Source organism: Alosa sapidissima, chromosome 2 (genome assembly GCF_018492685.1).
Source record: "Alosa sapidissima isolate fAloSap1 chromosome 2, fAloSap1.pri, whole genome shotgun sequence".
Lineage (NCBI taxonomy): Eukaryota > Metazoa > Chordata > Actinopteri > Clupeiformes > Clupeidae > Alosa > Alosa sapidissima.
In genome coordinates this window covers 10010635-10038464 of record NC_055958.1, presented here as the reverse complement: position 1 = coordinate 10038464, position 27830 = coordinate 10010635, and the positions used below count along the sequence as shown (strand labels likewise).

At 42.0% G+C, this 27830-nt stretch overlaps 1 protein-coding gene across 3 annotated transcripts in view; it reads right to left on the bottom strand.

Annotated features, from left to right (window-relative positions):
- mzt2b (mitotic spindle organizing protein 2B) overlaps positions 1–27830 on the bottom strand; it is a 53148-nt gene that overhangs the window by 11671 nt on the left and 13647 nt on the right. For all 3 annotated transcript variants that reach the window (XM_042066308.1, XM_042066297.1, XM_042066318.1), the window contains exons 2-3: positions 21859–22051; positions 7699–7847 (exon numbers count right to left, since the gene is read on the bottom strand). In XM_042066308.1, the coding sequence (XP_041922242.1) occupies positions 7699–7847; positions 21859–22043 (334 nt within the window). In that variant the 5' untranslated portion in view covers positions 22044–22051. The remainder of the gene's footprint in view (positions 1–7698; positions 7848–21858; positions 22052–27830) is intronic.

The window sequence follows — 27830 nt, the reverse complement described above, 5'->3', positions numbered from 1 at the left end:
GTGAGCTGCCTGCTACAGCGGCGCTCGGGGAGCAGTGAGGGGTTAGGTGCCTTACTCAAGGGCACTTCGTCTGGTCCTACTGGTCGGGGTTCGAATCGGCAACCCTCCGGTTACAAGTCCGACGCACTAATCATGGCTGCCCCAAAAAACACTAGACTACAAAACTTCAACAAAATCTTCCTCCTCTACGTAACCACGTGAATGAAAAATCGAGAGTTGACGTCTCCTTCAGCTGTCGGAGAAGCAACGGGAGGCACTATGAATCATTCATCTTCACATCGTCTGAAGGAGAAACTGGTGGATCAACTAAGGTAAAAACAAGTATTTTTCATGTTATTATTTCTTATCCATGTTATTACTTCAAAATAGTTTTGCCAGTAATACAGCGTGTGTGTATGGCAGTTGTGTTATGCGTATATTCACTTCAGCTATTTGCCAGCAAAAGCTTTTTAACAAGCGTAATTTTAAACTGAATTGACCGGTGAAAGTGGCTACCACTCGGTTTCTTTTCTATACCAGCTAGCTAGCAGCTATGCAGCTAACCTGGGAAACCTTTTGAAATTGCACAGGGAAAGCATGCATCGTTATATATTGAATCATGTATACTCTGTTATTTAGTAACCTACTAGGCCACATGGGCAAATCCGTTTCATGTCTACTCTAGGTGCTACAAATAAAATTAGCATAATTGTTGCTGTTACTTAACCTGGAAATCCAGAGTTCTCGCGGAAGCATTTGCTCAGCGAGAGACTCTGGCAACGAGTAATGATGCACATAACTTTTGCCCCTTGCATCGCGGGGAACCAATCATATCTGTGTATCTGATATAGGCGGGCTAGAGGTGAGCTAAACAGATGACGGACGTAGTGTTATCCAATTGCATCGAAGTCCGGAATCAGTCAGTTAACATTGATTGTATAGTGTTATCCAATTGCGTGCAGTGAGATTTTCAAATGCGTGCTTGGTGCTGCTCCTCGATGTTGGGCCATTACGTTATTCGTGGCCAGACCCTTAATCTTTCAGATTGGGTCTGGTCCTCCAGGCTAGCATTTACTCCTATTGAGATTAATCTGCTGTATCCTCTGTATTGAGATAAATGGAATTTTATAAAAACAGTCCCAACACATCACAATAAACATAACCGGAATATTGTTATGTTTATTTATTGTTTGCTTTTATTTTTCATTCCAACTTGCTGTGCCCCCCCCCCGGTGCCCCCTCATGGCCCATGGCCCCCACTTTGAAAACCACTGCCTGACCAACTACGGTGTGCATCGTGATCATACAACATTTCCTTTTTTTAAAAAAAGAAAAAACGAACAGAAAAATAAAAAAGGCAAAGGTGTGTACCAGGGTAGGAATTTCACGGCAGCCACAACGGCCATGGCCGTCGTTGCCCTTTGCATTGGCCGTGATGTCCCTCTGAAAATCAAAGGTTTACAGGCCACTGTGGCCTTAGTGCCCCCTTCTTTTAATATTCTGCTTTGCGTCCGTCTAATAGCGATTTTCATTTAGTCTATAGCCTGTCAAAATAATCTTAGCATCACAGTGCAAATTAATTCAGTCTTACGCAGTGGAGAAAATGACAGCGCATGTGTGTCCAAATTCACCCATTCTTTTCTCTGAAATACTCACGATCGCGAAGTAGCCTACTCATCACACAGACACATGTATTACATCACATGAAAGAGCTTTATCTCAGCTTTTAAACGATGTTTCTGCTAATTGCTGTGGTGAACGGTTCGCGAGAAAAGTAAATAATATGATTAAATTGAATCATAACTTCTGCGCCCATCTCCCTACCCATTCATCTTGGTGGAATACTTCATGAACCCTTAGTTTGACACGACAAACCATATATCAGAATAAACAGCAGACCTTACCAAACACAGAGGTGTAAAGCAGTCCCCTGTACAGTTAGCCGTTCCAGAGTATTCCGGTTTTAAATTTGCAGCAAGGTCTACATTCATGTCTCCAACTTTGGTCTTTAGGTTTCAAAATGTGTTTAAATTGTTCTACATGATTTCATAACAGGCCAAATACAAAATAAATGTTACAAATATTGCCTAGATATCGGTAAATATTAAAATCAGAGGATATACAGCTAACTAAGAGTTTGTGAAAGGAGCCTTAATGATCACAAAATGCTAAGCATGCATCTACTGTAGGCTATTTGAGTTTATTAAATCTGAGCTGTGCTTACTGTAAATTGTTCAATACATGATTGCATACCAGGCCAAATATAAAATAAATGTTAAATATAGCCTAGATATCTATACATATTAGATAATCAGATGTTTTACAGTTCTATGTAATATGTCATGTTTCATGTTTTTGTAATGTTTCATACAGTGATGCAGGACTACTGCTGTGAATAGGCTAAATACAACTTTGATCATTTTTATAACCTACTACTGTATAGTTAACTTATGGCTTTGGTGCCCGGACATGTGGCCTTTGTGCCCCCCACCAAATATGCCCAACTGAAGGCCAAGTGGCCTTCCCCCTAAAATGGTGAAATTCCAAGCCTGCTGTGTACATATTTTAATTTACGAGCGAAGGGACTACTCATCCCATCAGCCATTGCGAATGATACAACATTTTCCAACCAAAAGTTTAACATGCTTCCTTTTGAATGTAAGACAACAGGATGACTAACTTTCTACCGTTTACATTGAGCAAATTCAACTTTCAAGGTGCGTTTTTCATCGGATGGCCACTCATTGCCGCAGACAAACACTGGTTGAGGCGGGAATTAAGTCAAACATTTCCATGGTAACAGTGATCTCAACAAATCAAATGCTAAGGCTCTTACACTTTAGGATTTTGGGTAGTGTAGTGCATTTCTGTGAAATAATATAAATGAATATGAATAAAATACATTTTTCAAGGTTTATATATAAACTTGATCAACACAAGCATGTACAATCGTTTCGTAGCCCCATAGTTGGTTTTAAGTCTATATTGGACTGTTGCAATTTCATGGCTTACGGTATAATCGGGGAGAAAATTAATGGTGGCTAGGTTACGGGGAGACACTGCGAGACACGCCGCTCCGTCTGACATCATGTTTTTGTTTGTTTTTATGTAATGTTCGTAATTTTATGTAATGTTCTGTTATTTTTTTGTATTTATTTGTCAAGTTAAATGTTTTCACCCTTTATTTACGTTATTTTCGATAGTTTGATAATTCTTGGTCCTTTTTTCTGTCTGATAACTAACGGTAACGTTAGTTTCTATTCGACTGGGCTGATGAGCTTGCCTTGACTAGCCGTCCATCTTCCATCTGATGCTGCACATCTTCTGTCTGGACTCGTCTGGAAGGAAAGATTGCTCAGGGCAATGGGCTTACTCTGCGAGAGATCTGCAGCTGCCACGACCACCGAGCTGCGGCTGACCTGCGAGCTGCCATAATGTTAACGTATAGCCAGAGAGGGTTCAAGCGGAGCGAGAGGCGCAAACGTTCGACAATTTCCGCGTTCGATTATTGCAAGGGGGAGGGGGGGGAAATCCCCCTTTATGCAGACCAGAGTAAGCCCTTGCTGCACTAATGTCAATGGAGACTTTATTTTACCAATAAATTGGTCATTTTGTCTTTCTGGATTTGTTGAGGGTTTTTTGGAAAATTGTGTCATAATCTGTAAGTGTTTGGGATCATTTCAAGCCTAATAGTGTAATTTTTTAGTGTTCGGATTTGTAATAAAATAACTTAATATTAGACCATGCTGCTGCCAGTTACTGTCCGGTTGTTAGCATGCTAGCTAGCCTCTTAGCTAAGGTAACATTTTAAACGGAGAAGTGTAATTTCTTTGAAATGACAACTAGCTGAATAACACTACTGACATTAGTTAAAGTGGATAGTCTATACTCAAGCGAATTTGCAACAGTATATTAAGTTTAAGCGAAGTCCTTCAACTACTAGTCACTTGTTAGCGCATAGCTGTATTGCCATAGCTACTACCATCCACTTGTATAGCATTTTAAGCTAGCGTTAGCTAGCTAGCTAGCTCGGTTCACATGACTAATTAAATTATTCATATAATTTCCTTAAGAATGATTCATTGGTATCATACATGATTATGGACAATAATACTGTGAACGCAATTATGTTTATCTGTTGTTATTGCTTATTAAGAGAGAAAGTTTATTTAGTGACGTAGGGTGACACTCCCACTTATGCAGACCAGAACTGTCCCGTTTTGCTCCCATAGTAACGAATTACGTTGCTCTATCTTGCTAGTAATCAAGGATCTTTGGTATAGCACTGCTAGCCTCTGACGCTGGGTGCCTGCAGTCTGGATTGAGTGCTGACGTGGGGAGCTCTGATGGCGACGTCAGGAGCCATGAAGCAACAAACGGTCCTTGCTAAAGCCACCGAGCTGCTGATCAGCAGGAAGATCGCCCATCATGACTTCAGACTTATGTTCTTCCGGTGCTCTGCTCTCCAGACTGCCAGTAAATTATCTGAGTTGGTCAGTGAAAGAACTTTGTTGGTCTTGCATTGGCAGTTTCACGCGGGTCATCATTGCCCTTGAACTTTTTCAGCCGGTTGGAAATTGGACTAATTTTAACATGATTATTATTATTATTTTATTTATTTATTTTCAATTTGCTGTGTTGTCTGTCTTGTATGTCTTAGTGTCACGGGAACGCTGGCAACTACGCCGCTCTGTCCGGTGTTCCAGTTTAGATGGTGAGCAGTTTAACTTGTGATATTTGCATAAAATCCGTGAATATTCAACAACACTCTGCCTACTTGTTAACAGCTTTGCTCTGCCTCCGCCCCTCGAGTGCCGGGAGATTCACATTTTCACAAACCCACAGTGAGACAGAATACAAAAAAAGATCTTGCCGAAAACACGCGGAAATCACTGGTTCATGTATAATGCATGTCCGCTTAAGCATTATCCACACAAAATGCTCTGCAAACTGCAAAGTGTCAAAGTTAACGAAGGTTTTGTTGGGTTTCGAACATGAGTCTCGCGGAGGCAAAATGTACATTGCATCAGCACTATCACTACACCACAGAAAGACGAGCAGTCATTTCAATGCCATCATCAACCATCATTAATCTATAGTGCTAGTCTACTAGCTAGCTACCTACTGTAGCTACTGATATCCTGTCCATGTTAACTGGTGACATGACACCGAATGCAAGCCTTGAATAATGCAGATTCATTTTGCCTCACATACCAAAACAGTTACAACAAACTGCATGCATGACCCCACTTCAGACGTTTTTTTTTGTGGTCAGATCATACATTGTGATTATAATGCGCAAAAATAATGATCACGTGTGGGCCTCGAACTGCTCACTAAAATGGCAAGCTAGCAGTAGGCCACCCTGCTAACCAGTTGCACCACTGGTTATTTTGCATCTCTATGATAGCATGGTGTTCCCATTAAATGAATGGGTACGCCTATGTTGTCTTGTGACAGTTTATATGTCAATCGATCAAGATTTATTTATTGTAGCAAACACATGTAGGCTACGTGAATGTTTCGCAACAGGCTGCTGAACGAGCAGTAGGTTAAACTATTTTCTAATTGAGGCTATGTGGGAATCTGAAACAGCATCATCTGTCATCAAACTCTCTCGGTAGCTACATCAAAGTTTTGTAATCCATAAATATGCTACCATGATGACCATTTTCTGTCGTCAAATTAGGACCAACAAATTAAATAATATAAGTCTAACTCAGAAAAAAAAAATTCATATGATCACTTCAAATCAAGTTCTGATAACTTTTGCACATGACTGTGTTTTATAGTATTAACCCCCAAAACGGAATAAAGTGTTAGTGGGGACATGTCAGTTTGTTGTATATCAGTTAGGTTTTGGTATGTGAGGCAAAGATGAACCTACTTTGTTGTTTTGAGGCTTGCATATGCCCATGTTAAATTGTGATAGCACCAGTTAACATGGGCGTATATTTCTCACATATGTTAACCTGTGTTAACTTTGACTAAAAGTGCAATATATACATACAAATCCTGCATTGATTTCAACGGCTCGTAGTGTAGTGGTATAGACGATATAGAAGCTAATCCGATCCTCTTTCTTGTCCATGCGTGGTTCGAATCCCAGCTAGATCGCTAGTTTTATTTTTTTTTTTCATTCATTCAGTATGTGTCATATTTGTGGATAATGCTTAAACGGACATGTATTAGACATACACTGGTGATGTTTGCAGCGATATCCGTTATATTGTCTCACTTGCAAACACTTCGTGAAAATGTAGCCTAAACCTGCACTATCGGAGGTAGAGCAGATTAAGAAGTAGGCAGGGTCTTGTTGAATATTCACTGATTTTATGCAAATATCACCAGTTAAACTGCTCACCGCTGCTAAACACCGGCATCTTTTGTGTTGGTTATTTTTTAAATGTTTTTGTCATGTAGTGTCAATGCTGGCGACTACACCGCTCCGTCTGGCATTTTTTGTCTTATTGTCTTTTGTTTGATGGCACATGTGAGTACTTTGTTTTATTTTATTTATAGGCCTAGACCTATACGTTTTTCTCTCTCTCTTTTTACATCTTGTTACTTCATTGTTTCTGTAATCTCGGCTTCATTGAAAATGAGGGCTTCCCTCAATGACCCTCCGAGAATAAATAAAGGTTGAATGAATGAATAAATGAATGAATGAATGAATTGATTCTTACTTCCGGAATCAAAGAGGGAGGTCACTGTTGAGCTCTATTAGTGCATTATGTGTTTATACAAATGATTGGTTGTGTGCAGTGTATGACACAAAAACTCAGAGTTTGAAGAGTTTTGCAATAATTATGTAAGGTTTTACTCAGACTGTTTTGACCACAGTGCAGCAAATTGCCATACTCACAATGCATGTTTTTTCTATTAACAATATTTAATTTTGGCATAGAAAATTATCAACTCATGTGCTAAAATAATATTAACCTTGGGAATCCATATGACAACATTTTTCATGTACAATCTGTATAGTGCTTTACATTTTCAGATTAATCTTCTATTTCTCAATTAAATTTCTACGCATTATTATTATACGCATTAAATATATTCATTGAAGCAACAAAGAAAATGCAAAAATAGAGACATTTGTGTAATCATTCCATATTTTGTGTAGTCATTATATATCAGAACCCCTGACATACATTCCAAATAGTCTACAAGAAACCCCAAAGTGTTACCTTTCATTTGCGACCAGGATTATGCTTCTACACCAAGAGGTTGCCACACAGTAAGCATTTTATTTTCAGTATGCATTTTGGGTAGCTAAAAGTCCTAGGGTTTCCATAAGGCATTTTACAAAACGCATGAGCATATCTTGGCAAATAATGGTCTAAAGTACTCATATTTCATTCTTTATTGATCTACTTGAGAAACAGATTCACAAGACTTGGTAGTGGGCCTCAGTTGTTTTTCAAAGACAAAATAAATGACCAAGTGGGCAGAATGTGGTCATTTCCAGAGATGTACAAAACTGCCTAAAAAAAAAAACTATAATTCTACCCTTTGCCACTCTGACAGTTCATCACAAAGTCAATCTATTGGTACTAAAATAATCTACTAGGCCTCTGCTTTCAAAAGAGGTCAAGCACTTGAATATAAGTCAAAGTATGTGGAAACAGGGCCATCATTAGTAGGCGGTGTGCAATTTCGAGCAAAAACTCAAAATAGGGGGGAGGGGTGTAAGTGTAAAGATTAAGAGCTGACCTCTGGTCTCTGGGTGGGTGGTGGACACTGAAGCTGAAGAGCTGTCTCCAGCTGAAGTATCAATGAGTCGTTGGCCTACACACATGGCTTTTAACGTTTGGAAGACAGCCAGAGGAGCCACATTCATCTTCAGCAGGTCCAAAATGATCCTGAGGACAAGAGAGCAGAACTACATCAGGAGAAAAGGTGGAGGGAGGTACTGAAAAAATCTTTTAGATTACATTAGATTAGATTCAACTTTATTGTCATTGTGCAGAGTACAAGTACAAAGACAACGAAATGCAGTTTGCATCTAACCAGAAATGCAGAAAAGTGCAATGTGATATACAAAGTTGTTAGTTGTTTGTTGGTTGTCACCGGGATGTAGAGCTAGAGTTCAGTAGGGGGACAGCCGCAGGAAAGAAGCTTCCTCTGAACCTGCTGGTTCGGGTGTGAAGAGACCTGTAACGCCTCACGGAGGGGAGTGGGGTGAACAGTCTGTGGTTGGGGTGAGAACAGTCTTTGATGATGCTGTGCGCCTTACGCAAGCATCGCTTGGCCTGGATGGCCTCGATGGAGGGGAAAGAGGAACCGGTGATGTGTTGGGAAGTTTTCACCACCCTCTGCAGTACTTTCAGGTTGGAGGCAGAGCAGTTGCCATACCATACTGTGACACAGTTGTTGAGGATGCAGTGTTTTCCAGAGAATTGAATTCCATTTGTGGTGGTTGGTTTGTAGAATTACCTTGAATGCAACAGTTTAACAAATTGGCACAGCGTGGTTATGATGCTAACCAGATTTAAGCACAATTTAGTACAACCTGGAAAATCATTGTGTGGTGGTCAATGTTGATATTGTGGCGGGCCGCCACAAATAAGTCAATGTATGGGAAACACTGGGAGGCTCTCGATGATGCAGCGGTAGAAGTTCACCAGGATCTGAGGAGACAGGTGGACCTTCTTTAGGCTTCTCAGGAAGAAGAGACGCTGGTGAGCCTTCTTAAACAGGGTAGAGGTGTTGAGGGTCCAAGAGAGGTCCTCAGAGATATGGAGACCCAGAAACTTGAAGCTGGTGACACGCTCCATCTCAGTCCCGTTGATGAGAATGGGGGGGTGTGTGCCAGCTTTAGACTTCCTGAAGTCCACAATGAGCTCTTTGGTCTTTTTGGTGTTGAGAGCCAGGTTGTTGTCAGTGCACCACGATGTTAGGTGCTGGACCTCGTTGCTGCTGATGAGACCAATCACCATAGTGTCGTCTGCAAACTTGACAATGGTGTTAGAGCCATGTACAGGTCAAGTCAAGTCAAGTCAGTTTTATTTAGTATAGCGCATTTAACATGCACAGAGTGCAACCCAAAGCGCTCTACATACAAAACATTGACAAAAAACAAAAGACAATAAGACAAAAAATGCCAGACAGAGCGGCGTAGTCGACAGCGTTGACACCACATGACAAAAACATTTAAAAAATAACAAACACAAAAGATGCCGGACGGAGCGGTGTAGTCGCCAGCGTTCCTGTGACACTAAGACATACAAGACAGACAACACAGCAAATTGAAAATAAATAAATAAAATAATAATAATTATGTTAAAATTAGTCCAATTTCCAACCGGCTGAAAAAGTCCAAGGGCAATGATGACCCGCGTGAAACTGCCAATGCAAGACCAACAAAGTTCTTTCACTGACCAACTCAGAGAATTTACTGGCAGTCTGGAGAGCAGAGCACCGGAAGAACAACAGTCTGAAGTCATGATGGGCGATCTTCCTGCTGATCAGCAACTCGGTGGCTTTAGCAAGGACCGTTTGTTGCTTCATGGCTCCCGACGTCGCCATCAGAGCTCCCCACGTCAGCACTCAATCCAGACTGCAGGCACCCAGCGTCAGAGGCTATACGTTAACGTTATGGCAGCTCAGATCTCTCGCAGAGTAGGCCCATTGCCCTGAGCAATCTTTCCGTCCAGACGAGTCCAGACAGAGGATGTGCAGCGTCAGATGGAAGAGGGACGGCTAGTCAAGGCAAGCTCATCAGCCTAGTCGAATAGAAACTAACGTTACCGTTAGTTATCAGCCAGAAAAAAGGACCAAGAATAACACAAAACTATCGAAAATAGCGTAAATAAAGGGTGAAAACATTTAACTTGACAAATAAATACAAAAAAATAACAGAACATTACATAAAATTACAAACATTACATAAAAACAAACAAAAACATAATGCCAGACGGAGCGGCGTGTCTCGCCAGTGTCCCCGTAACCTACAGTGGGCAGTGCTTCGATTTGGCCAGCTTCCCTCGCGGTCCGCGCGTGGGATACCGCGACTTTAATTTGTATTTTTCCAGTGACGCTGCAACAGCCCAAACAACCGGCAGATGTCTCAAGTGAGCAGGATGTCTCGTAAAAAGAAATGGAGCCTGGAAAACCCTACACAGACTTCACTACAGACTTTAGCAGACTGGTTTAGAAATAATTTAATAGCCAGAAATATGCCTGCCCTGCCCTAATAAAGAAATATTTGGTTAACTGCGAGTGAATCCTGTTTGCAGCCGTAGAAGAAACGCAGGACAAATTAAACATTCTGGTTTTCTCCGAATGCAACGATGATAGACAGACATCATTTGGACAAAATATACAGCATATTAACCTCCGTTGCTCAGCCAAATGCCTTCCTGTTACGTCCTGTTATCACGGAGTTACAGGCGATAAACGATTTTTGATGGTCACAAGTTTACTTCATTAGCGGTTTATTTTTTTGAATAATAGTGTTTTTCATTTAAAGGTTTGACTTCGTGCTTATTCAGTAGAGCATTTAGTGCTCTCCCCAATCCCAGACGTTCACATGTCACATGCATGTTTGTTTGTAATGGATGCAACCGCGAGATACGCGTTTGATGGCAATGAGTTGTTAACAGACATGAACCAAGACATAGCCCAGCAGCAATCTAGGAACTGTTCGTTATTTATTGAAGGGGCCACCGAATTTTGAGTGCTTCAGTCAAAAGTTGCATGACCCTCCCTTGCCTGCTAGAAATTGTTCAATGACCTTCCGACAGAATTGTTAAAAAAGACATGACCCTCCCCTGCCAATTGTCGCTGTCTTCCGCCCACACTGTGATAACGTTCTTAAATCAATCTTTCCCGTGAGCTTGCATGCTACCAGTCCTTCCTTTTCAAATGTGTTGCACAATTTCACAAATAATCATATGTGATTAATAATATGACAAATAATCCCTATATCACGTATTTTAACTTTCCCCCGCTGTCTTGCCGTTTTAATGTTTTCCCGTAGAATATCCCATATTTTAATACTCTCATAACAGCCCTGCCATCGGGCCTGTCTCTGTGTTGCCCTGTTGCTACCCCCTTGCCCTTCCAACGAAACAGATGTCTTCAAATCATCGTTTTCCTTGCTTGAAGGAGAACTCAGAGTGATGTTAATCTATTTAAGTTTAACGGCGTGATTGTCATGAGCACGATTCATTGGCACTTGCATGTTCAGCCTTATGTCTACGTGTGCACCTGCCTATCAGGCTACTCAGCTACTAGAGAAAGAATTTCCCGTTTGTATGTTCACTCCAAGTTGGCCTACCATAACTTACCAACTCTGCACTGTAGACCCTAAACTGGCTATTTATATTTTTCTGTGAAATAAGCAAATGTATTTGTTCAACTTCATGAAGCAGAATTATGCACTAGGCTACTTGGAACGTAACACATTTGACAAAGGACAGATGTATGTTGCTAGTGACAAAATATTAACTTTCAGGGCCACTTCAGGGGTAATTGTTTCGCAATGTGCGTGTAAAATCATTGTGAGGTATGTACAAACAGGCCGCAATGATGTAAAAGCGCAAACTGCCTGTCGCGGGAGCTGAAAGTGGCAGATTGCATTTGTCATGTCATGCATATGCATTCATGGGAGGATCAAGGGGAAAGTGGGAGTTTAGCGTAAAAAGATGGGAGGGGAAGAGTAAAGAGCGCCTAATTATGTATTCCACGGTGCAGTATGTACAAAAACTGCTCCTGAAAGCGCACGTCTATTCTGCGCCTAAATACTTCCGCCTTGAAAAAAAAGGTGTTAATCCAAATTGCAGTTCAATGCATCAATAAGAGAACCTTTCAAAGACAACAGTATCTCTATTTAGAGCACCAGTTTTTGTGGTGAAAGTATTTGTACTACCAAAAGCAACCTTAACTTTTGTTGGCCTTTCGAATGTCTTACTTTCACTTTCACGTCATTCACTTAAACTTTCCTACTTGCTAGATTTGACCAATCTTCCATAGCCTACGTGCACAAGTACTGTAATTTGAGTAGAACTACTGATCTTCCCTGCTTGTTTACATCTTATCATGTATGGTATTATTTAATGATCGCTAAACGTTTGATTCTTTTTAATGTTGTCATCAGTTAACTTCATTCAGCTGCGCTTGTATGTAGCCGCTGCCATTCAGTTGTGGACGTTCGTAAATTGCGTTTATGGGCGGAGAAAGGCAGAGAAAGGCGCAGTTTACACTAAGGATTGAACGATAAATAAATACGACGGAAACTTGGGTCTGACAGCGTTCGCAATCTGCGGTGTGTCCATGACGCTGATACCGCTACGTTTGCAAATGTACGTACATCTGACCCTCAGTGTTTTACGATGTCTTTGTCATGGGGAAGTGTTTTTCCCCATGCATTTATTTTAGGCTACTGTCAGTGACTGCCGCGAGAGAAGCGGGGTCTGTGTTGTGTTGCGTTGCGTTCATTTATTTTCATAGGGCATGCCCTGCCGTGCCGTCCACAGCTCTTCCGTTCCGACAAAGCCGAAATTACTCCTTTTGAAACAATGAGTGCAGGCCGCGCGTTTGTATGGTTATATTGCTTGACGGGGGGGATCCCAACCAGCTTTCAGCCATAAGGCTACTTTGAGAACATTTCCTAATTCACCTGACACTAGTATTCAAAATGTTGAAAACTATTTCGGCTTAGCCTATAAGCAGTTTAATTAAATGTAATGTTAGTTGTAAACAAACAGGCTTCTTGGTGAGGCTTGGCCTCACAGATGCGCTCGTGCCTTAGAAAAATCTTCACGATATAGGCCTATTAACTGACCACCCGATTCACGTTGGCTGGGGGGCAGGGGGGGCCATCAGACATTTGTGCCCAGTTAATCCGGCCCTGCCCCCAACAAATCACACCTTCCCACCTCTGTGACAGCTTAAAAGAAGTCGAGAGGACTCCTAACTCACAGACCTATTCACAAACCTGTTTTTGTGGCATTTCGCCGTGTTTTGAAATCCTATGCAGCTACAGGAGCTTACAATCGTGAGGAAGCAATTTTGCATTGTAGGCATAACTAACATGCAATAACGCCACCAACAACAACCAAAACTAGGCTACTCATTGTCAACATGTAAATGAAATGTAAATCAAATTAAAATGTTCTCTTTTGCAAATGTAGGCATAGTAACAGATTAATTTAAAGGTGCCCTGCCACATAAAACCGTTTTTACTTGTATTTTTTTAAACATGTTAGGTCCATATGTGTTTGTGCCATGTCGTGAATGTGAAAATAAATAGCTAACTCCTCTGTCAGCTCTAGCCACTGAAAATAAATAAGCAGAGAAATTAGGCCAATTGCAAAAGCTCTTCAGATTGATGTGGAATTGATTAGCTCATTACTATTCATGAGCTCGCCCAGTTGAGACCAAAAATTAATTTAGCTCTGTGACAGTTTTCGTAGGCCTATGCAAGGATGGCTGAATGTCAACGAACTTGTGCGCTATGCACAAATAGAACTTCAACAATGCATTTTGCCCAAGAACCCAGACTTCAAATGGCTTCAGTTTATTTTTTGGAACAATGCCACAGGCTTTGCAAAAAGGTTGCTGTTGAAGCCTGGAGCAGGCTACCATCGCAGTCTACGACCAGTGCCTGTAAGTAAAACGTAATTGTCAACTCAAGGAAGTGCTATGTTTTACAGGTTTGATGAACTCGCTAGCCTAGCAGGTTTTAATTATGCACATTTGCTAGGACAATGCTAGCACTCGCTAGCCAAGCTAAGTTCATGCCATGAAGCTAAAATTAGTTGATAATGGCTGTCATGTTATGGACGAAACCTACTAGCTGTTAGCCAATCAGAGTCAAGCAGCTTAGCTCGTTGAATATTAATGAGAACTGGCGCAAATCGAGCTGAGTCTTCATGCAGGCTTTCAATACCACACTAGAATGGCTTGAAACAAGGTAACCAAGGCATGTTTTCCACAAAAAATGTTACATGGTAGAACTACAGACATTACCACAAAGTAAATGCCCTGCCAGACGTGAAATACGTCTGGCAGGGCATCTTTAATAATGTTTCAAAGACACTACATCAATCCGTATATTTCATTAGGCTACTAGGCTATTTGTTTTGCCTTACTCTTGATTCATTTAGGCTAGGCCTTTTTATTCAGGGGCCGTATTCACAAAGAATTTTAAGGCTAAAAGTAGCTCCTAACTGGCGAATATAGGAGCAACTCCTAAAAATAATGGGCGTGTCATTGCATTTCATGTTGCGATGTTTTGAAATGCGTAGCCTGTGCGGCAACAGGAGCTTCCAATCGCGAGGGAACAATTTTGCATTCATAAAAGGGATGCAATAATGCCACCAACAACAACCAAAACTACTCATTGTTAACATGTAAATTAAATGTAACGTTTCATTGTGAATCAAATTAAAATGTTCTCCTCTTTGCAAACATAGGCATATGGTGACAGATTAATTTAATAATGTTGCAAAGATACTGCATCAATCCGTAGGCCTGTTTCATTAGGCTACTAGGCTATTTGTTTTGCTTACTCTATTCATTTAGGCTAGGCCTTTTTATTCAGTTATTAATCATCTTCCGTCCTTCGCACTACTTGTGTAGCGCACGCATTCTCAGACCTGTCACCTGTCACTCATCATCGTAAGGGAGGTGTTTGGAATCATTCCCGCGTTACAATCGTCAGCCAATCAAGGTGGTCACTTCAGTCAAGCTCGTGCATGAGTAATAACGTCATCCATAGCAACGAAGACTCACTCACTCTTGGTCAAAGATTCTAGAGCGCTCTGCTCCAGAATCTTTGCTCTTAGTTTAGGAGTTGTCATTTTTCCTTACTAAGAGTAGGTCTGAAAGGCTTTGTGAATAACTTAATACGAGAAACTCCTAGCTAAAATATTGTATTGCTATTTAGGAGTAGCCTACTCCTAGTGGTAAGATAAAAGGCTTTGTGAATATGACCCCTGGTGTCTAACCCAATGCATAGCCCATTTACACAAATTAATGGTCGAATATTACTGATGATCATTGTTATTTAAGAACATGCAGTGTGCGTAGGGCACCAAAAACATCTTGCTCATAAAAAAGCATCATACCGCACATTGTGGCGGGTCTGTTATTTAACCTACTTACTGTAGGCTGCGCAAACCACAGGCCTTTATTTTGGGCAAGCCTGCATTCGAGGCAGGCCTTCTGTTGAAGAATTTTATATAAAGCCTGCGCTAACAGTAATCCTCCTGCCCCCAATACCACAGCTGTGGATAGTGAGGAATGTTCAAGTAATAACACAATCCAATGTGTGTCTCAATTGTCCCCCGCTGACCACCTCACACATTTCTCTAGATTTTGCAACGACCTTACATGACACAATGCCATAAAATATGCCAGTTTTTACGACACAAAATAATGTTTGTAATGATACCAGTTATGCCTATGTTTAACAGTAACAAGTATAATGAGCTATTCATTGTCGAAGGTGCATGGTGAAGTGAAATTCTTACTTTGGAAAACAAACATTTGCCGATATCATCAGAATATTGCAACAGATTCTGTATGTTCTGGACTGCAGGTAACTTGTTAAGCCAGTGGTTCTCAAACTTTTATTTCATTCCCCACTTTGATCAAGGGGCATGACTGATGATAGTGGAGATAACGTGTTATCCTGAGGCCTTTGCAAGTCAGCATCTCCGACGGTAGTCTACCCTATTAAAAATATACGTTTTCGATGTCCCGAACGGAGAGCCATACTTTATTGTTTTTAACAATCTCTATGCTACTCACCAAAATGTAGGCATGGGAACATGATGAAGTACTGTAGGCTATCCAACTGTCGTGTGTTAAATTATTGTGATTACGAGCCAGTGGTTTTCAAACATTATGCGTGACTCGGACATCTAACTAAATACAACAGGCTCATATCGTCCTCGCATTCGCAAAATGAGGACCAGTGTTTTGTCAAATTGCAAATAGCTATTCGTTTTAACAAATTTTTATGATAGTAGCCTATACAAAAAGTACTTCATACTATCTTAATCTTGGAATATGGGGAGGGAAGTGGCAGTGTTTTTTGCGAGTCTGCAGAAGTCAGCCAAATATGAATGTCATTCTGAGGCATAAAGCAGATGTATTTGTTTATTGTACAGAAAAATAAAAATGACATGTCAAGCAGTCAATTGACTACATCGCAGTCAAGAAGTAGGGCAAATTAACGTGGGTCATAGTTGTTTAGCCTGTTAAAAACGTCGCTAGATAGTATTAAATCGCCAACAACATTGTTTTCTGCAGAAGCCTACCCAATGCTACAGATTAATTCTGAACAGTTATTTCTCTACTGGCTCAATTATACCCATTATATGCCATACCCAAGTAGCCTAAATCGAGGTAATGTTTAATTATGCATGCTTTATTTTGTTATTAAATTCGTAGGCTGGGATTCCTCTCGGCAACAATTATGTTTAAAGGTAGCCTCCTGCTTTTTCAGAAGGGGCGGCAGTGAGGCTACCGACAGAGCGATGTACAGTGGCTGAAAGTGGTACTAAAGTTTCACGCAGCTTCACACCGCGTAATGCGTGACTGAAGTGCCCATTTGAAAGCGACGCCCACTGTAGCAACAGATATACAGTCATAGGTGAAGAGGGAGTAAAGGAGAGGGCTCAGCACACATCCCTGTGGTACGCTGGGGTTCAGGGTGATGGTTGAGGCGGTGTGATTATCTAACCTAACAGACTGAGGTCTGTTGGTTAGGAAGTCCAGAATCCAGTTACAGAGGGAGGCATTGATGCCCAGTTCACTGAGTTTGGTGATCAGTTTGAGGGATGATGGTGTTGAATGCTGAACTGAAGTCAATGAACAGCATTCTATAAGTGTTGCTGTTGTCAAGGTGGGACAGAGCAGAGTGGAGTGCCGTGAAGGCATCCTCCGTACTCCTGTTCTGATGGTAGGCGAATTGGAAGGGGTCCAGTGAGGGTGGTAGGCAGGTCTTGAAGTGGGCCAGGACTAGCTTCTCGAAGCACTTCATGATGATGGGGGGGTGAGTGCAACTGGACGGAAGTCATTAAGGCTTGTTGCAGTGGAGTGTTTTGGCACCGGCACGATGGAGGTGGTTTTAAAGCACGCAGGGACAGCTGCTTGGGCTAGTGACAAAGTCAGCTGCACTGCACAGACCCAGAGTACGCATCCGGGTATAGCATCAGAACCAGCAGCCTTACATGCATTAGTCCTGCTCAGTGCCCCACACACATCGGTGGTGGAAAGTGTGAGCGGCTGGAGATCTGCAGAGACCACAGCCTTGATGGCCACCTCCTTGTTGTCCTTATCAAAGCAGCCATAGAAGTTACATTACATCACTGACATTAGAGGCCTGCACTCTTGCTAGCCTGGAAAATCCAGACCCTGGTAATCTAGAAAGATTAAGGGTCTGGCCACGAACAATGTAATGGCCCAACTTGAGGGGCGGCAACAAGCATACATTTAAAAATCTCACTGCACGCAATTGGATAACAATAGACCATGTTTACTCTGAATGATTTCGGACTTCGATGCTACGAACACTACGACCAATATTTACTGTCCTCCAACGTTGCAGTCTTCATCAGTTTAGCTGGTTCCCCGGGATGCAAGGGGTAAAAGTAACGTGCATCATTGCTCATTGCCAGAGTGTCTCGCAGAGACAATTCCAATGTGCTCTTGCGAGAACTCTGGATTTCCAGGGTACACTCTTGCAGGAGTCCCGTGAGATCCGCGGGTCACAACGCAAAAGAGATAATTTCCTCTATATGTGTCTTCACACCAAGTCGACCTACTATAACTTCCCAACTCTGCACAGTATCCCATTAACTGCATGACAGTAGGCTATTTACAATATTTTCTGTAAAGTAAAGTTTGTAAACACGTTATCAAAATCAACTTAATGCACGCACAACTTTTGTTTGAGCAGGAGAAAGAATAACAAGGCACAGACGCAGCAATTACATAAATTGTAGGCTTGCTACTTTCTTTTACCATCTATGGTTGCTGGTTATCAGCGCACAATAAACTGATTTGGCCTAATTCACTAACTCAAGACTTCAAGGCCATCATGGATATAAAACGTTTTTGAAAACAATGAAAGGATGGATGGAGCAAAGGATGGAGGCAGCAAAGCTAGGAGTTATTTCAGATGGGCAAGGTAGGCAAAACTGTGGTGCTTGTCAAAACAGCGTTACAGCTGGAATAATGATAAAAGGCTGATTTGTGAAAATCAAATTAAATTATAAAGTTAGAAATATTAAGAAATGCTGCTAATTGTATGCTGTTGAACTGTTAAGGCTATATGGTGCATGGTCGCTCAGTCTAAGCTTTTTCATAAAACCCTTTCACCAGCTCTTGTAGCCTAAGATATAAGGCTAATCCATAAACTCTAGCCTTGTTTGTTTGTGCCACATTGATAACACAATATTAACAATACTATGCATAATATTAAGTTGTTACAAGCAGTTATGAGTTTCATATATTAAAAGGGGATATCAACAATGAACCTGCCAGTCTATCTCTCTCTGGTGCGCACTCAAGATGCCTTTCCCAAATAATTAAAGTAAGTAACATTCTAGATGCTGCTGCATGATCATCCTAATTAAATATTTTTAATATTCCGGGACAGTCACTCAAAAAAGAGAACAATCCCGGGAAATCCAGTGTAGGGAATTATTACCAAAACAGGAGGCCAATAACCGATATGTAAAACCGATATGTCAGTTGTCAAAAAGGGGGGTAGATAGTAAAGGCGATATGCTGCAAAAATTTCATTCAAAAGCATTTAATTATGCAAACTTTTCTTTCTTCTGTTTGATACACAATTTTCTATCAACTTGCATCACTTGCAAGTATCCTGTGTATCATGTTAATCCAAGAGCTGAGTGATAGCAATTTTTTTCATAGAGTAGGCCTACACTATGCTATGTGCTTGTTAAGGGAACTGTCACAAAGAGGATGCCATCGTGTGTGTGAGTGTGCGAGGTGCATGTGGTTGAATAGTTTAACAAAACAGTTTTAAAATAGTTCGTAGGCTATTTAAGCATGCAATTTGTGTCCATATGCTATAAGCTACACTTTTGAGAGTCTAAAAGGCACGTTAATAGCCAGCTCAAGACGCAATTTAGTTCAGGTGGGATTAAATTACGGCTGGCCCTGGGTGGATGTAGTCTTTTCTGACAGTCAGTTTCAAAAAGGAGCAATTAGACTTTTTGACGTTCGCCATCACATAATTTAGGACTTGTCTGTACTATGTCCGCCGAGGTGTCCCGTTATTCACAATTAACGGACGAGGCGGAGGCAGAGAACTCCCGACGCGCAGCACCCGAGTTTGTAGGCTAACTAGTAAACAGCATATCACCAGAGCCCGTCTACGGAGAGCCTGGCCACTCCATATTAAGTCCCATTGTACCGAATTTTGGTTGCAGTTCCACCAGATTTCCACTGGGGGCGATTGCCATGAGTGCAGAATGAATGGGAGTCAATGGAGCTAGACGGCTAAATTAGTGTCTTTCACCTGATTGTCGTTGACAAATCTCAGATTTGATTGTAGTTTGTATAACTTCAACATGGGTTATAGGTCAAAAGTTGAATGAACGAGTACTTATGTCCTTTTGATTTCTTACAGTTTGGGTCATTGTTGCCCATAACATGCTAGCATTGTGCTAATGAGTGACATCATTGACACGTTTGAAAGGCTTTTTAGAACAATTAAGTGACTTTAAAAAATATAATACTCCACCAAGTGTATTTTCTTTGCCTCCCCTTTCGAATACAATATTCAAATTATTTGAAAAAAAATGATATCCCGAGAAAAGTGGATTTTGAGGGGTACAGCTCCATAGACCTCCATGCATTCTGCACTCGTGGACGAGCGCCCTCATGTGGAACCACAAAAGGAACTGCAACCAGTTCAGAAACCGGAAGTTTTCCGAGAGTGGCAGTTCTCCCCTTATTAGACATTCTCTGATATCACTAACGTGCATCAATCGGGAATTTGCTAAATGAAGGAAGTTGGTGCTTTACTTCCGGATCAAAGAGACAATAGCTTACAAAGTGGTGTTTTTGTAACTTCAGTGTAGATGATTGTGATTCATTGCAACTTCAGCAATGTAGGCTACCTTCCTTAACTTCGAAAAATAGCTCCGTACAGCTGAAGCCCAGTCTACAGTCTGCGTCAGTGAGAATCCTAAACTTTCTCTGTGTTCAGTCTTCAATCCTGATTGGCTGCATTCGTGCTAACTAATAAATCAGACGTAGTGTAGTGGGCGGGACGCAGTGTAGTGGGCGGGACAATGCTCTTGACCACAGAGTAGCAAATGCAGGGAGTGAGAGACGCTTTACAGACAAAGTAGCGCATTTCATTTATCCATTTCAATATCGGCTTATCGGTGGAAAATATGACCGATACCGATTATTATAAAAATGCTAAATATCGGCCCTAATAATCGGCCAGGCCGATAATTGGTCGACCCCTAATCCAGTGCATGTGGCAACCCTAGCTGATTTTAAAGCTAACACAATGTTTAAAACCATAAACAACAGTAAATTGGGACAAAACTAAAGGTAACTTCAACCTTGTGGGCTGTATAAAGTTGTCCAAATGAAACGGTGGTTATTAGGCATTGTTGTAAAGATATTGCATGTGGATGTTGTATATAGGCCACTTTTTAGGTGACCAACACACAAACGAAACCGGGAAATGGACAAATATTACCAATGCTTTGAATGTTTCAGTGCATGCACAGGGGTGTCTGTAGATGGGTGTGCATATATTCATTCATTCCTGCAGGCACCCCTGTGGCCACGCATGCGCCCTTAAAATAGCATCTGAATAACCGCCACTGACTTTAGACTAGGTTATTCCTGGTCAGTGGCGGAATTGTTTTCTGAATCTGCAAAATATCACCAGGGAACGTTTGCGCTGGAACACGCCTCCTCTGCTAATTGATCAAATGCATTCCCTATTATCCGAGTAACAAATGCTGAATCGGTCTTTTAACTATTCTACCTTGTGTCACTTATGTTTTCTTTTTTAAGTATTATGTACTTTAGTTCTTAAACTCATTTTAAACTATTGCCCTTTGATGCTTTTATTTACGATCACTCTTTGCTTTTGTTAAATCATATTGAATGACTTGCATTGAGGGCCCTATTTTCCGACCTGGCACATGGCGGAAAACGGATTATTATCCCAGCGCAAAGTTTATTCTTATCTTGCACGTCTATTTTTAAAGTGATTAGGCGAGAGAGAGAGGCAACTCCTCTGCAGGATAAACATTTTTTATTCAGTCTTTCGAACATTATTGGGCTAAGTGTTGCTTTTTTCAGGCTATGCTTTCGATGGTAACCTATTTTCAGTCAATAGTGAAAGTAACTGTGTATAACGGTACCACGGTGAAGTTTCATTTTGCCAACGAGTTCAAATGCATGTAGGCTATACTCTGTTTTAGTTAGGTTTTAGTAAAGCATGATTTAGTGGAATACCTGTTCCATATGGTCTCGCGTGCAAGCAGATTTCTTCAAATGCGCCGCTGACTATCAAAATACCGATGCACTGTTTGAAGTTGCGCTGCGTGCTGTTAAAGGGAATGACAGATGTCATTCTCATTGGTTTAAATTATGTTACGCCCAAAACACACCCATGACTGATTAAGAAACCTAGGCCCACCTTCTTGCGTCATGACAGGGCCCTGAATGAGTTTGAAATGTCCTATATAAATAAACTTGGCTTTATTTTACTGTTAATAGTAATGTCATTTTGAGAGAAAACATTTGCTTCGTAGATAATTAACTGCATGTTTTCAACAACATGTAATCTGTATTGCACTGTTACTTTGCATTTTATGCCAATGAGGCTAATCTAGTGACTCAAATTTTACTTACTTAAAGACTTCCTGGTCTAAAATAATTCCAGCAGCCTGAGTCAGCTCAAAGACTTCAAACTCTTCTGCACTGAGGATCTTCTTCTTTTTGTTGCTATATTTCTGCACATTCCCAGAAACTGTGACACCCAAAGCAGAGGAATCCGAGGTCATTAGCACTGTGGTAGGCTGCGTTGAGAATGACATGTCACAATCTGAAAAGAGAAGAAAAAGGTTAAAAAAGAGCAACTTGCAGGTAAAAAAACACTTTTAACTAGTGTTTTTAACGTCCTAAGACATATTCATTTATTTCCTTATTTGTTTGTTTATTAAGGGTTGTTACACTTTGATAATTTAATATTGTCTGTGGTTGTGTTGTTCTGCTATGTTGCATGCGGTCTTGTGGTGTGTTCTCTGTCTCTGCTCTTTCCTGTCAGCAGGCAATTAAAGGAGAATTTTGGTGATTTTTTAATTAGATCTCCGTTTCTCGAGAATGTTTCGGTACGAAAAATAAATATTTAAATAATTAAAAAAATAATTACGTTTTTACCTAGCTCGAGTTGCTGCAGCCAATAGTTAAAGGAGCCAGGCAGAATAAAGCGCTACACCGTGGGGGCATTAACATGGGGACTCATTGATGGAGTGTGCTCCCATTGGCTGGAAGACAATAACAATAAGGCTGTGGATAAGAGCCTAGCTGCCCTCTTCGCTAGAGACTTTTCCCTCTCCTGCTTCAGAAGTGGTTAACTGTTGTTGTTACTTGTTTTGTTGTGCTTGGTTTACTTTACCATTACCTTTATAATAACTTTTCTGTTATTGGTTTATAGCCTTGTATCTTTTTGTTAGAAGCTTTGTAGGGAGGCTGGGTGCTGTTTTGTTTTAACCTTATTGTTCTCTTCTGTTTTTGGTTAGTTAGGGAGTGAGGATGGTTTATCTTGCTAATTTTGTTTTTAGTTAAATTAATCTCTCTCCTAAACATTAGACTTAGTTGGTGTATTAGTGGACTTGATCAAGCAAGCCCACTATTGTTCTTCATTAAGTTTATGTAAGGGATTATGTACTCTGCTGCATGTTGGGGTTCTGTTCGCCCTATATTCGCCCAACATTATTACACTAGCAACCACGTTATTTAGCATAGAAACCACAATATGTACCTTAGCAACGCCCTTGGAACCATCTTAAGAACCTTAGCAACAACCTAGCAACCACCACTAAAATGTGACCCCAGTAACCACCATAGTAACCAACATGATTACCCTAGCAACCACCATAGCAACTGTGTTATTTAGCATAGCAACCACCACTAAAATGTGACCCTAGCAACCACCATAGCAACCAACATAATTACCCTAGCAACCACCATAGCAACCATGTTATTTTGCATAGCAACCATCATATATAACCTAGCAATGCCCTAGCAGCAACCATTACCAACCACCACTATAATGTAAACCTAGCAGCCACCATAGCACCAACATGATTACCCTAGCAACCACCATGGCAACACATTGTTTTGCATAGCAACCACAATATGTACATGTTACGTCCCTCCACTACCTGTGGTGGTGCTGTTTCCTCTTTCAATGTTTGGCTGCTCGACAGTATGTTTTGATTTCTGATTGTGTGCAGGTGTGACCTGTAACGACTGGGCGGAGCCATACCCTTTAAAACCCTAGGCACCCCGTGCAGTCAATGGAGACCTGTTATTGGTCTTCCTGCTGTCCTCCCATTCTGTTGTAGCTCATCTCCCATTTTCTGTTTTTGTAATTTAAATTTGTTTAATAAATCACCCTAGACAAACGAGCCCAACTGACATTTTTCAACCATCTTAATTACCCTAGCAACAACCTAGCAAACACCTCTAGAATGTCAACCTAGCAACCACCATAGCAACCAATATGATCACCCTAGCAACCACCATAGCCACTGTGTTATTTTGCATAGCAACCACCATATGTACCCTAAAAAACACCCTAGCAACCATCCTAACACACCATGAGTGGCGCATGTAGATGCAGCGACTCCTTGCTTCTCCTGAACGTGCAGTGTTTTTTTGTTGTTAAAATGTGTTTTTCGGAATGTTTATCGCATGAAACTACGTCGGAACGCATGTACAGCCGACAGCAACTGTTGCAGATACGGAAGGAAAACAGCATTATCGATGTTTTGGACATAAAAACAGAGGCGCTGGCTGAACTGGGAATACTTCGCCTGCCTACCACAACATCGGACCCGTCCGCAAGCGGTGTGCCAGGACAAGGAAGAGAGGCAAGCGAGCTGGCGTCGGAACAAGGCTAGCAGCCAACCCAACTCGCCCAGCAATACCATCCATATTCCTGGCAAACGTAAGATCACTGGACAATAAGATGGACGACATTCGATTGCTAAGATCAGCAAACAAGACAGTGAGTAACTGCTGCGTGACTGTTATCACTGAATCATGGCTCAACGATAACATCCCCGACTCTGCTATACACCTGGAGCAGCTAACGTGCTATCGAGCTGACCGAGCCCTAGCAGACAAAAAACGTGGTGGAGGAGTTTGTGTTTACACACATGATGCTTGGTGCCGAGACGCTACGGTAGTACACAGACACTGCTCTCCACTGGCGGAGTTTATGATAATTAAGTGCCGACCCTTCTACCTCCCCAGGGAATTCACCGCGATTCTGCTGGTCGCGGTGTACATCCCCCCCAGCAACAAAAACAGTGACAGGAGCATGGCACTGAATGAGCTGTATCGGGCCGTCAGTGAACAACAAAGTGAACACCCGGATGCCTTCACAATCATCGCTGGAGACTTCAATCACGCCAATCTCAAAACTGTACTACCAAAATTTCACCAACATGTAAACTTCCCAACAAGAGGACAAAACACCCTGGACCTTGTTTACACCACACAGAAAGAAGCCTACAAAGCCAAACCCCTCCCCCACATCGGGCAATCAGACCACATTAGCATCCTGCTGCTGCCCCGATACAGACAAAGAGCAAAAGTCACCAAACCGGTTCTGAAGGAGGTGAGAATGTGGCCGGAGGGGGCCGTCTCACAACTTCAGGACTGCTTTGAAACAACAGACTGGGATATCTTCAAAACAGCTGCCACCCACAACAACCACATTGACATTGAGGAATACACAGACACTGTGACCTCCTACATCACCAAATGCATCGATGATGTTACAGAAATAAAACACATCACCACTCGGGCCAACCAGAAGCCATGGCTGACAGGAGACGTCCACAGACTGCTGAGGGCCAGAGACAAAGCCTTCAGAGCTGGAGATGTAGCTGGCCTAAGAACAGCGAGGGCTAACCTGTCCCAGGGCATCAGGAAGGCAAAAAAGGATTACACAGACAAAATAACTACACACTTCAAAGACAGAGATGCACAGAGCCTATGGCAGGGCATACAGGCCATCACTGACTACAAGCCTGCGCCACGGAGCTGTGAGAACAACACCTCTCTGCTAAATGACTTTGAACAGTTTTTTCGCCCATTTTGAAGCACAAAATGACACTCAACCACAGAAAAAGGACTGTGCAGAAGAGCTGAAGGATGTTTTTACAGACATTTTCAACACCTCTCTGGAGCAAGCAGTCATCCCATCACTTTTCAAAACTGCCACCATCATACCCGTGCCAAAGAAATCATCACCATCATGCTTCAATGACTACCGTCCTATAGCACTCAGCCCATAATCATGAAGTGCTTCGAACGGCTAGTCATGTCACACATCAAAGCCACCCTACCCCCCACCCTGGACCCCTTCCAGTTTGCATACCGAGCCAAACGATCCACGGAGGATGCAATCTGCTCTGCCCTCCATCCAGCCCTCACCCACTTAGACAATAAAGACTCATATGTGAGAATGCTGTTCATAGACTTCAGTTCAGCATTCAATAACATAATACCACAACAACTCATCAGCAAACTTGACAAGCTAGGATTCAGTACCTCCCTCTGCAACTGGCTGCTGGACTTCCTGTTGCAGAGACCACAAGCAGTACGTGTCGGGGACAACACCTCAAGCACTCTGACGCTGAGCACGGGGGCCCCTCAAGGGTGTGTGCTCAGCCCCCTGCTCTTCACACTGCTAACACATGACTGTACAACCACTCACAGCTCCAACCATCTGGCGAAGTTTGCGGACGACACAACACTGGTGGGCCTCATCACTAAGGGCGATGAGGCTCACTACAGAGAAGTAGACCTGCTGGCTAAATGGTGCAAAGACAACAACCTCCTGCTAAATGTCAGCAAGACCAAGGAGATTGTTGTCAACTTTCAGAGAGGCCACAAACAACTGCCACCACTGTCCATCGACGGAGATGCTGTGGAGAGAGTGAGCAGCACAAAATTTCTGGGGGTGCACATCAGCGACGACCTCTCCTGGACCACCAACACAGCATCACTGGCGAAGAAAACCCAGCAGCGCCTCTACTTCTTGCGCAAATTGAAGAAGGCAAGTGTCATGACTACATTCTACAGAGGGACCATCGAGAGCATCGTCTCCAGCAGCATCACAGTGTGGGGCGGAAGCTGCACAGATCAGAACAGGAAGACCCTCCAGCGCACTGTTAACACAGCTAAGAGGATCATTGGAGGACCACTCCCCTCCCTGCAGGACATTTACACCACCCGCCTCACCCGCGAAGCACTAATGATTGTCAAGGATACAACCCACCCTGCACACAAACTGTTCAGCCTCCTGCCCTCTGGAAAGCGGTACAGGAGCCTCCGCTCCCGCACCACCAGACTGGCAAGTAGCTTCATCCACCAAGCAATCAGGATGCTGAACACTCTACCCACTCTCCCATCACTGACAGCCCCCCCCCACCCACCAGCCAGCCAGGAACCTAGGAAACTAGGATCCTGTCTACCCTAAACCCCCCCCCCAACACCGCCCTGTGGAACTGCACTGTGACTGCGCAGCCTAACGTGTTGCTGCTTCACATCAAGCCTGATATACTTGAAATTACTACATACTGCATATCTATGTAAATATACAGGTCACACAAGCACAAGTTTAAACTTCATGTAACTGTTAAGACTATATAAATATACAACACAACTACCTCTATTTTTTTTTTTTAATATATGTCCTATATTTCTATTTTTGATACATACATGTTCTATATTTCAGTCTCGCACTTTAATTGAATGTTTATTGTCTATGGCTATGTCTATAGTATGTCTATGTCTGTATTTAAAGTATGTCTATGTCTGCATGCATGGGAAAGTAAGAAACGAAATTTCAATTATTTGTATGACCAGTGCATGTAAAGAAATTGACAATAAAAGCCGACTTGACTTGACTTGACTAATTGCCCTAGCAACACCATAGCAACCATGCTAATGAACCTAGCAACCACCACTATAATGTGACCCTAACACCACAGCAACCAGCATGATTACCCTAGCAACCAGCATAGCAACCGCGTTATTTATGCGTTTTGTCTTATTGGATGTTGCGTTAATGCAGATAACTTTTGATCCGTTGAAATGAAATGAAATGAATGGCAGAATGCTGGCCCATTATGACATCACTGCTCTAACTGCCAAAGTCTTGATTGCAAACACGTGGCAGAGTTCTAAGCCATCTGGCAGCTGTATAATTCTGTATCTAGCCAGCACCAGTTATACAGGTCATGTAAAAAACATCTTTGTTAAAACCAATCCATACAGGTCATGTAAAACAGATGTGACAGCAACCACCATAGTAACTGCTTCGCACTGTCACATCTTAATGCAACTTTTGACCCGTGTGAACGATTTTCAAAAATGAGGTACTGTTGCAATCCTTTTGGCGAACTGCACCTGATCAAACCCACTCTTGCAGTTCCTCGGAGATGGCATTCTAGTTATTATTATTCCCGTTCACCCACTTTTTGCTACTGGTCCAAGATCTCGACACGGATGGTGATGGTTAGCACCTGTGAAGTGTTTTATTCTGAAGACAGCCTATGGTGTAGCCTACTATCTACGGAAAT